The 11,745-nt window shown below is 37.4% G+C and overlaps 1 protein-coding gene across 1 annotated transcript; it reads right to left on the reverse strand.

The window, feature by feature from the left end:
• Nucleotides 1-4,957: 4,957 nt before the first annotated feature.
• On the reverse strand, nt 4,958-11,527 carry LOC143554097 (SURP and G-patch domain-containing protein 1-like protein). The gene is made up of 10 exons (XM_077043952.1): nt 11,485-11,527; nt 9,810-10,164; nt 8,811-8,931; nt 8,187-8,293; nt 7,167-7,283; nt 6,923-7,057; nt 5,890-6,024; nt 5,632-5,811; nt 5,374-5,552; nt 4,958-5,170 (listed from the first exon to the last, which is right to left on the reverse strand). Exons 2-10 carry the CDS (start codon nt 10,135-10,137, stop codon nt 5,144-5,146), a joined length of 1,329 nt encoding a protein of 442 aa, XP_076900067.1. The 5' UTR covers nt 10,138-10,164; nt 11,485-11,527; the 3' UTR covers nt 4,958-5,143.
• Nucleotides 11,528-11,745: the final 218 nt, after the last annotated feature.

Raw genomic sequence — 11,745 nt, forward strand, 5'->3', positions numbered from 1 at the left:
GCGCGTGAGGCGGCTTACAAGCTGTAAAATAATAAAGAAGCTGGCGCGCGAGGCGACTTACGAGCTTGTAGAATAATGAAGCTGGCGCGTGAGGCGGCTTACAAGCTGTAAAATAATAAAGAAGCTGGAGCGCGAGGCGACTTACGAGCTTGTAGAATAATGAAGCTGGCGCGTAAGGGGCGTCTTACAAGCTATAGCATAATAAAGCCTGCGCATGAGGCGTCTTACGAGCTAAGAATAATAAAGGCCTGCGCGTGAGGCGACTTACGGGCCGTAAGAATAATAACAGCTTGCGCGCGAGGCGTCTTATGAGCTGTGAATAATAAAGGCCTGCGCGTGAGGCGACTTACGGGCTGTAAGAATAACAGCTTGCGCGCGAGGCGTCTTATGAGCTGTGAATAATAAAGGCCTGCGCGTGAGGCGACTTACGGGCCGTAAGAATAATAACAGCTTGCGCGCGAGGCGTCTTATGAGCTGTGTGAATAATAAAGGCCTGCGCGTGAGGCGACTTACGGGCCGTAAGAATAATAACAGCTTGCGCGCGAGGCGTCTTATGAGCTGTGTGAATAATAAAGGCCTGCGCGTGAGGCGACTTACGGGCTGTAAGAATAACAGCTTGCGCGCGAGGCGTTTTATGAGCTGTGAATAATAAAGCCTGCGCGTGAGGCGACTTACGGGCTACTTTATGTCACGCGCCACGTGCAGATGTTGCATGCACGTGCGCGTAGACTTTGGTTTTGTGATATGCGCCACGCGCAGATGTTGCGTGCGCGTGCGTGTAGACTGTGACATGTGCGAGCATGTGATGCGTAAGCATGTGATGCGTAAGCATGTGTAATATGCGTGAGCATATGTGATGCGTGAACATATGGTATGAGGATTCCCAACCCCTAAGTTTGGCGTGTAGCCATATGGGATCTTAGGAGGACTCCCAACCTTGCAGTTTGGCGCGTAGCCATATGGGATATTAGGAGGATTCCCAACCTTGAAGTTTGGCGCGTAGCCATATGGGATATTAGGAGGATTCCCAACCTTGGCGCGTAGCCATATGGGATATTAGGAGGATTCCCAACCTTGGCGCGTAGCCATATGGGATATTAGGAGGATTCCCAACCTTGAAGTTTGGCGCGTAGCCATATGGGATATTAGGAGGATTCCCAACCTTGGCGCGTAGCCATATGGGATATTAGGAGGATTCCCAACCTTGAAGTTTGGCGCGTAGCCATATGGGATATTAGGACTCCCAACCTTGGCGCGTAGCCATATGGGATATTAGGAGGATTCCCAACCTTGAAGTTTGGCGCGTAGCCATATGGGATATTAGGAGGATTCCCAACCTTGAAGTTTGGCGCGTAGCCATATGGGATATTAGGAGGATTCCCAACCTTGAAGTTTGGCGCGTAGCCATATGGGATATTAGGAGGATTCCCAACCTTGGCGCGTAGCCATATGGGATATTAGGAGGATTCCCAACCTTGAAGTTTGGCGCGTAGCCATATGGGATATTAGGAGGATTCTCAACCTTGGCGCGTAGCCATATGGGATATTAGGAGGATTCCCAACCTTGAAGTTTGGCGCGTAGCCATATGCGCGCATGCACGGCGATAGAGTGGTGACTCGCAAGTGCGTGTGCATGGCGGAGGTCTCTTGCGCAAAACCCAGATGGTGGTTTCCGCGGCGGCACATGCACGGCTGCGGAGTGAGAACCCCCGGGCGTGCGTACATGGCGGCGGAAGTCTAGTAACTTTTGGATCTGCAATTTAAGAGTCAGATCTGCAACTTTAGACCTAAAATCCAGGTCTGTAATCTAGACCTAGATCTGTAAATCAGATCTGGACAGATCTGAAGATTCGGAGCAGATTTAAAACCATCACAGATTCGGAGATCCTGAATCACAGATTCACAGATTCGGAGATCTGATCATTCGAATCACGGATTTTCCTTCTTGCCAAGATCTGGAAGCCTCTTTTTAGATCTATGGATCTTTTTGAGCTTTAAATAGAACAAGCTTTGAAGCCTTTTTCTGTAAACTTCCAGATCTGTGTTTTTCTTGGGAGAGATCTGACAGCCGAGATGAAGATCGAAGGGCAGCTCGTTGCCGTCCCACGGATGGCGCCAATGTCGAAGCACGAAATGAATCTTACCTGATCCATGACGATGTTTTCACGGATTTTCGAGATGAACGAACCACGTCTTGATCTTCTTCTTCTTCTTCTGCGGCTGCGCCGGCGACCTGCAATGTCGAGACCTGCAATGGTCTCGGGGGTGTGGAGGCGACTGCTAAGATATCCTGAGGATTTCTTGTTCACAGACACAAAAAGTGGTGGTGGCTCTTACTGAGCATGACCCCCCTACTGAGCATGACCCCCCTAATAAGGAGGTGGAGACCTCCTTATATAGAGTCTCATGGCCACCATCATGGTACCCTAATGGGCCTAGCCCAGTTAGGGTTACCTCCACAAAACCCCCTCGGCCCAATAACATTGTATTAGCCCATGTAATGAAATAAGCCAAACATAATAGATTTAGGGTCGTAGAACCGGGTTTTAGTACCGTACCCCTACAAACGTCAATGATAAACTACATACTTTATTATTCACGAATTTAAAATATGTGTATTGACTATTTTATACAAATTATTTGATGAAATTTCCATAATCTGTTTTTTTTAAATCTCAAAGAACCTCTCGACCAATGAAATGACATTTAAAGAATCATTGTCAATTTTACATAAGGATTTTTATTTTTTGCATGAAAACATGTACTTGAATAATTAACATAACTATATAACTATATAGACAATATATTTGTTTAAAAATGAGTTTGACTCGTAAAGAAGGCAAAAGACGAGCCACAATCATCTTCTAGTCCGGAAGCAAACGACTCCAGTAAAGATGAATCAAATCCGTTTATGGTTGGTAGTTTGCCAAAAACTATTAAATCCAATTATGCTCAAAAGGTAGCGTCTCTGGGAAGTCAAAAGTCACGATTTTATGTCATTTTTAATGGAGAACACAGAGAAATTTATGAAGACTGGGCTATCGTTTCAAAATACATCCAAAATACTACATTTCTCTTAAAAAAAATTGGTTCATTGTTGCAAGCCCAACAAGAAGACAAGGTTTTCTGCAGAATTTGGAAAGAAGGAAACACCTTTAAAGTTTACAATCTTTTCAAATGCCTATAGTAAAAATAAAGAAACCATCACCATTAACCTTTTCAAATTCTCAATTTGAAAAAAGAATAGAGATTCAGTAAGAAGAAATCGATCTAATCAGTCTAGACGAATTCCGATCAATTTGGTCAAAAGCAAGGGCCCTTGGTCCAGAAGATTTTGAAGCCGAACAAGTATTTACAAAAGATAAGGCAACAAAAAGTCTATACAGTTTCTGTCCAGGAGCTAATCCAAATCTAGTTTCTCTAGCATTTTCTGCATGCTTAGCTAAATGCATATAACATTCAACAAATTTACAAGAAATTAACTTGTTTTCAGAAGGAATGAAGAAGGCAATAATAACCTTCAGAAAAAAGATTGTAGCCGCCAAAGATGCTAACATCTATATCAAATGCACCTCTGCATTACCTGACTGGTATCAAGGAAAAAATTTTCCCGCCTTACACTTGCCAGAAATCGGTTTAGCTAACGTAAAAAATGTCCAACATTTTAAAATTATGGAAGAACAAGAAGACGCCAGTCATTAGTCATTGGGTCTCCACTAGAGTAAATGGATATATAAAAATCCTAAACATCATTCAGCAAACTATTGTTAGAAGCTTCAAAAAAGTTAATTACTGCGGTCAAAACTACATAATTATTAGTCATAGTTAGGGGTGCAAACAAGCCGAGCCGAGCTCGAGCTCAACTAGGCTAGAGCTCGGCTCGTTTCAAGCTATTTTCAAAGCTCGAGCTCGGCTCGTGAGCGAATTTTGAAGCTCGAGCTCGGCTCGGGCTTGACTCGTTTACTAATTGTCGTTATTTTTTCATACCATTATATATATTAATTAATAATTATTATATATTTAAAAATATATATATATGACAGGCTCGTGTTCGTGTATTAAATGAGCTTATTTTTAGGCTCAAGCTCGGGTTCAACAAGCCGATCTTAAGTAGCTCGGCTCGTTTGCATCCCTAGTCATAGTGGAACGCCCCTTCTTGTGAAAAACAAGTAATAGAGACTATTGAGCAGCAAATCATCTTCAATAAATTTGTTGTAGGTCTCGCCACTAAAAAATCATTGTGCCAAAAACTGACTCGCACAATAGAAAAACATACATGTGAGAATGCAGCCAAAATGACATCTACACAGATGAAATTATGAAAGACACGTGAACTGGACCCACCCTACACATAGGTTCATTGATTGAAGAATTACGTAAGCACTTACGTAACAAGAACTTTAGGTTCTTTTTTCTTTTTCTATGTAATGTAATGGGCTAGAAGGGTCAAATTAATTTTAAATCTTTAAGGGGCCTAAACCTATAGCAAGCTGCGATTAAGCTACGTTTTAGGTTGATCTCATTGTTAACAAGGTATTAGTAGGATTCCACGAGTTTTCTGGCAACCGTTCTTAGGCTGTAGCCTGTTAATATGGCCGCCGATTCACCACCAAGGGCTGCCATGAGGGTAGAAGGAGCGGGGAAAAATGCGTGGAGAATTCCACGATGAGCAAGTCTTTGATAGAGGAAGAAGAGAATGGCAGCACTGTGCATGGAGGGAGCAGTTTCCATACCCGCTCAACAGTAGTGGCGAGCAGCGGGTATACAACATAACTTTACGTTTTTTTTTTAAGTTTAAGCAATGAAGGTAAAGCTAATGGAAAACTGGTATGTGGTTAGCATTCGAGTTTTGTCCCATTACACAGGCGTAAATCCATAGTAAAAATTCGATTATCTTCACGAGTGTCAAAAGTGATGATTCAAGCTCTATCATTAACCTTAATCATAAGACCAATGCAGAAAGTGAAAGAAGACTTCAACCTTAATCCATAAAAACAAAACCAACAAAATACATGGTCAAAAGCAATAAACATCAATTCCCATTTTGTCACAAGGTACAAATTATTTAAAACATGTAAACAAACTACTTTCTCTTTCAGAACAACTTCTTGATAACTGCTTAAGCCCTTCCGCTTCGTATTGCTCAGTAATAGGCTTTCCGAGGATTACCCTGCAAAAATATTAGATATCTCATTTAATTAGTAAACATGATCATGAAACCATCTAATGCACTCAAGAATTATCGATAATACATATGTAATTTTAAAGGTTATTTATGTAGAACCAATAGTTAGTTTGCAATGGAAAGCCAAGCATGGCGGTGCATTTGCTGTATCCAACAATCAAACAAGAGAAAAAGGGATGTATTCTAACCAGTGGATTTGGTCTGTGCTTGTAACCAAGCATCATACGCTTCTTATACTGCTCATAGATATCATCATCGGGTGTTACCTCACCCGGTTGAGATGCACCGACACCCAAATTATCCTTCTTCACATTACCCGCCATTATCGGATCAGCTATCCCACTTCTAGAGCTCCCAAGCCCTTCACCTGCATTTATAAACACGGGTCAAGGTTATTATTAACAATTTATGCACTAAATATGATAACGAAATGCTATTAACATTACCTTCTTTCCAACCCATTTTGGATAAAAGTTTATGACCAACATTGTCAGCCTGAATTCTCGCCCTTTGTGCCGCCTCCTTGGCGGCTTTCTGTGCAGCGGCATCATTACAGCTGGCCATGAATTTGTCAAGCTCTTCTAGAGGTATATAATCACCCATATGATGACCCCTTTTACCATCACCTGTACTCGTGCAATTATATAACTATATATGTATTTCCATTATTATGAAAATTGGAAAATAAAAACCATAAAAATTACCTTGGAGAGAAGCAGGAGGTGGCATCTCATCTTTAGAGTGTTTAGGCCGTCTTTTCTTTTCTTCTTGTGCAGCCTTTTTCATATAAAATTCCATCATAGCTATCGGGTCTGATGCTGACGGGGCAGTTGCTTCACCTACATTTAGACATTTTCATTGCAACCGTAGATTAATTAATTCATACATCTTATTAAAAAATCTGAAATTTCAAGGCAAGAAATTAACAAAAGGAAACAAGTCAATTACCATGATCAGATTGTGCACTTTCAGTAGCATCAAATAACGCTGAAGCAGGGGTCTGGTAATTTGGATGTTGCTGATGTGACCTTTGAGAGCCATTGGTTGCAGCAGCCTTGGAACCAACTGTTGCAATATTTACAAAGGTCATATTATTTGTAAACATTTAATACTTGTATATAAAGTTTGTGAAAATATTAAGAGCGAGCTACAATGAAAGCAAAATCACTCAATGAGCAAATGATATAAAGTATATACACTTTAAAAGTACATAAGTACATACAAGGTCCAATCATACAAAGTTTAAACAAATAACAATTAGACCAAATTCTATGGCCTATGACATGTCCTGTTTTCAGTAGGGGTGTTCATTTTTCAATTTGAAACCCAATAAACCAAACCGAAACCATTTTTATTCTGTTCGGTTTGAAACTAAATAACCCATTTTTGGTTCAGTTTTTGGTTATGCAAATTCTGAATTCCCATAAATCCCTTATGCTTTCTTTTATGAAAATGTCATATATGATATAGCCAATATTTCACAGGCTTATTTTCTTAACGGTATGTTTCAAAAGCCGAACTCCAGATTTTTTATACTCGCCCTTTGTGCCGCCTCCTTGGCGGCTTTCTGTGCAGCGGCATCATTACAGCTGGCCATGAATTTGTCAAGCTCTTCTAGAGGTATATAATCACCCATATGATGACCCCTTTTACCATCACCTGTACTCGTGCAATTATATAACTATATATGTATTTCCATTATTATGAAAATTGGAAAATAAAAACCATAAAAATTACCTTGGAGAGAAGCAGGAGGTGGCATCTCATCTTTAGAGTGTTTAGGCCGTCTTTTCTTTTCTTCTTGTGCAGCCTTTTTCATATAAAATTCCATCATAGCTATCGGGTCTGATGCTGACGGGGCAGTTGCTTCACCTACATTTAGACATTTTCATTGCAACCGTAGATTAATTAATTCATACATCTTATTAAAAAATCTGAAATTTCAAGGCAAGAAATTAACAAAAGGAAACAAGTCAATTACCATGATCAGATTGTGCACTTTCAGTAGCATCAAATAACGCTGAAGCAGGGGTCTGGTAATTTGGATGTTGCTGATGTGACCTTTGAGAGCCATTGGTTGCAGCAGCCTTGGAACCAACTGTTGCAATATTTACAAAGGTCATATTATTTGTAAACATTTAATACTTGTATATAAAGTTTGTAAAAATATTAAGAGCGAGCTACAATGAAAGCAAAATCACTCAATGAGCAAATGATATAAAGTATATACACTTTAAAAGTACATAAGTACATACAAGGTCCAATCATACAAAGTTTAAACAAATAACAATTAGACCAAATTCTATGGCCTATGACATGTCCTGTTTTCAGTAGGGGTGTTCATTTTTCAATTTGAAACCCAATAAACCAAACCGAAACCATTTTTATTCTGTTCGGTTTGAAACTAAATAACCCATTTTTGGTTCAGTTTTTGGTTATGCAAATTCTGAATTCCCATAAATCCCTTATGCTTTCTTTTATGAAAATGTCATATATGATATAGCCAATATTTCACAGGCTTATTTTCTTAACGGTATGTTTCAAAAGCCGAACTCCAGATTTTTTATACTGACATAATTAATCTTTGTACAACACTATAAATTAATTAAACTAGTTAGTTAATGCAAAAAATATACTTCATCTTTATATAATAACTAACAATAGTAGTTAATAAAAAATTATACCAAATTAACTTTACCTTAATATAGTAATTATAATTAAATAAACTAGTTAGTAAAAAAGATTAAACCAAATTAACTTGTCTTTATATATTACTAGTGGATTATGATATAAATTAAAGAAGTAAATTATTTTTAGCTAATAAATCAATTCGGTTGAAATTGGTTTATTCAGTTACTAAACGAAACCGAAGTGAATAAGAATTCGGTTCGGTTACACACTTATCTTACTTGGTTCAGTTTTATGTTACCAATGAATAAAACCCAAAACCGAATAACAAAATGCAACAAAATAAAGTAATAGTTAGGCCAATTGCACAAACCAGTATTTGCTATTTGGGAGTCCACAGATTTTCCCAGAATCTTTTCTTCCTCAGCAAGCCGATATTCATAATATTTGTAATCAGCACAGCTTTCATCAAACAGGAAGCTGTTAACAAGTCAAGAAAACAATGTTAGCATATTTTATATGGCGAGGCCCAATATACGCACTTCTAGTTCCTACGCCGCTTCTTGAAGTTGACAACACCTCTTTCGATATTGATGACAGATAAAGAACAATCATTTGAACCTTTCCTATTTATTACTTTTTGAACTTTTGGTTTTCATGTTTTGAAAATATTGGTATAGAACTTTTGGTTTTCATGATTTAAACTTTATGGTATTTGACCTTTTGGTACTTCACTTTGAACATTTTGTTATTTATTTTTGGAATTACATTAGAATCCTGACTCTTTTAGAACCTTTGGTACTAATTAGATGATATTAAATGTTATATAATAGCTTTTGAATATTTTTTATGAAGAATAGTAATAATTTTCTAATACATCATATATTTTAACTTCTAATTTAAGTGTGGTTTTTATTGTTAGGCCCTCACTTGCGCCTTTGATAACCATGACTGCACATACAGAAAGATCCAATTATAATAACTCTTACAAACATACTTGAAAGGTGTATCTCCTGGGTTCTTTTGACGTGTGATATGCTCAATCTGCCTTCCATTTTTTGCGACAAAAGTTGCTAAATTGTCTGCAGCCTTCTTTACAATGGGGTCACTTGGTACTGCTGCATTTCACTTAAGAACCGGTTAAATCAAGAGCATTATGTATTAGCTCAACATCTCTTTCCATTCTTAGCTGCATTCATCAGACAAAAGTAATTCAAAAATGTTTTGTCCTCTTCACACCATTTTAACCAACCACCATCCACAATAACAAACCCTTAACAGTGACTAGTCAGCCATCACATCAGCAAAACATTATTTTTTTTTCAAAACGCCCCAAAAACATTGCCGCATCATCACCACCTTTTACGCTTACTTTTAATAATTACCAATCTTTTTTTTTATTTTAGTTAAATATATAAAAAAGTAATTAAAAGTAATAAACTACTGTAAAAAATTATAGATTATTGAATTTTAAATTTATAATTAACAAATCTTTACTAATACTTAAAAATTCATAAACTTCTGAAACATGAAAATGTAGCCGTTTGGAGGAAATTTTAAAATTTTAAAAGTTATAAACTATAGTATAAAAAATAGATTATCAAGTTTTAAAGCATAAAATTTAATAAATCTTTAATTTATTATACTATAAAGTCTATAAATTTAAAAATAAAATTCTTCATTTATAATACACACACATATACATACATACATACTTATTATACAATTATCACAATCTCCCCCACCTGCCATCGGCCCACCCCACCAGCATGCGGTTATTCAAGTTCTTAGCCAAAATCAAGAGGCCTCTAACACCTCACAAAACAATTAACCACAATGGTGAAAAGTGGTAAACCGCGCTACCTAGGCCACTAAAATGAGCAAAAACACACCGTTGGTGATGCTCTAACAAAAAAAAAATCACTTCCACAACATTTACGTATACGTTGCAAAATAGTCGATGAGAAAATAATAGCATAACAAAATCTGCAATTACCAACAACTTGTTTTAGTGGCTGTTCTGAAACATCAAACCGGTCCACCTTTTGCCTCTTTATTGGTCCATTTTCATCTTCATCCTCATCTTCACTTAGCTTGACAGCTGGCGCCACAAGTTTTGACTTCTGTTTCAGGCTGAACGCAAGCTTGCCTGTTGAACTTTTGTTGATACCTTTAGAGCCACTATTACTTATATCAGGCTTAGATTTTGTGGGCCCTGATAAAGTTGGCTCTGATTTAGATTCCTGTTCTTGTTGAAGTTGTTTAAACCGCTCCATAAACGAGCCATCATTAACAAATAAACTAGAAGCTGTTTTTTTCTCCATTGGACGCGTTTCTGTTTATAGTAACCACTGATTGACACGTAAGCTGACAAGTTGTATATAAATATATATGGTAAATTTTAAAACTTGCATTGCATAAACTATAATGATAAACAATGTGAGTGGCAATGCATCCTAATTGTGTTGGTTGTTAGGTTTAGGGTGTGCAAAAAACCAAATAACCGACCCATAACGAGTTAACCAAACGTAACTAATTTCTGATGGGACGGTTTTGAATACTTTCTTTGGAAACCGAAATTAGCGGGTTGTTTTCGGTGATTCATATTTCCATAGCCGACAAAACCGAACCGACCCACGATTTAGTGACAACACGGTTAACCGACCCGACACACTATCTTTATATAACTATTTCTTGAATGCTATGCAATATATAAAAATGTCAAATGACAAAACTCAAGTTATTCAAGCCCAAATGTCTAATAACAATTTATTAAGTGGTTAAAAAGTTTCAAGCCTAAACTTTTGAGGCCCATTACATTGTTTTGGGCTTTTTAGTCAGATCAAAACATTTTTCACGACCAATTCCAGTTCACGGTTAACCGACCCGAATAAACATGTGAACTGATTAACCATAACCGACCGCTTTCTGAATGCCATTATTTATATATAGATATTATAATAATCGAAATAACTTAACTCAAATATTTTATCATTGCCAGAACCAAATAAGAGGAATACAAAGGCTTGAGGTTATGAAAAGTATGTAAATGACATAGTGAAAATCAGTTTATGAAGGGGCTTAGGTGAATTCATGTGATGCAGTTTTTCTTTTCTTTGGTTTACAGTAGTTATATGTTTGTTAATCGCATCAGATGATTGGACCATAGAACTTCATGTTTAAGAACGGAGATGAAATGCTTATTCAAGGCTCCGTTTAACAACCAATATGCGTGTGAGACTGTTAAGCATCCAAATGTTTAAGAATCCGACTAAATAAAGTACACGATTACTAGTTGTTAGATGAGCATAGAATAAAACACTCCATCCAATCGTGAACATGAATTTCTCCGATCCAATTATCTTGAAGCCTGTACTTTTGATAACAACATTATAATTCATTGATGCACACTTCAATTCACCAAAGGCCCTTAATAAAGTGATTTAGTTTTCAATAGCATTTAAGCCTCCATAGTCGTCTAATTTAACATCAATCAATCAAAATCTCAATACACAACAAATTCAACCAATCGATGCAGGAACCAATCAAATAACACATAAGTTTAAACAAACCCTAAATCGAAACCGACGAATTAAACACAATACATACATATATACGAATTATGAATCATCAAATATACATATATACATACATACCTCTGGACGAATCACCGAGGGGAGGATTAAGATCGAGAGATGGAGAATCGCATGATTTGGGTGCGACTGCGATGCCTTTTCTAATTTCTTTTTTATTATTCCTTTTAATCACTTAATAATAATAATAACATCAACAACTACCCTTTATATTTTGTGGAAACCTATAAAGGACCCCTTACTTCTCATAAATGCGATCACGGTTGGTTTTCACGGGTTTGAAAGCTAAAATTTACTTACACACTGTTAGGTCTTTCATCCAGGTTTGATCACATACCA

Source organism: Bidens hawaiensis, unplaced genomic scaffold (genome assembly GCF_021521415.1).
Source record: "Bidens hawaiensis isolate Kalapana, Puna unplaced genomic scaffold, B.hawaiensis_p1.1 tig00017496_1, whole genome shotgun sequence".
Classification (NCBI taxonomy): domain Eukaryota; kingdom Viridiplantae; phylum Streptophyta; class Magnoliopsida; order Asterales; family Asteraceae; genus Bidens; species Bidens hawaiensis.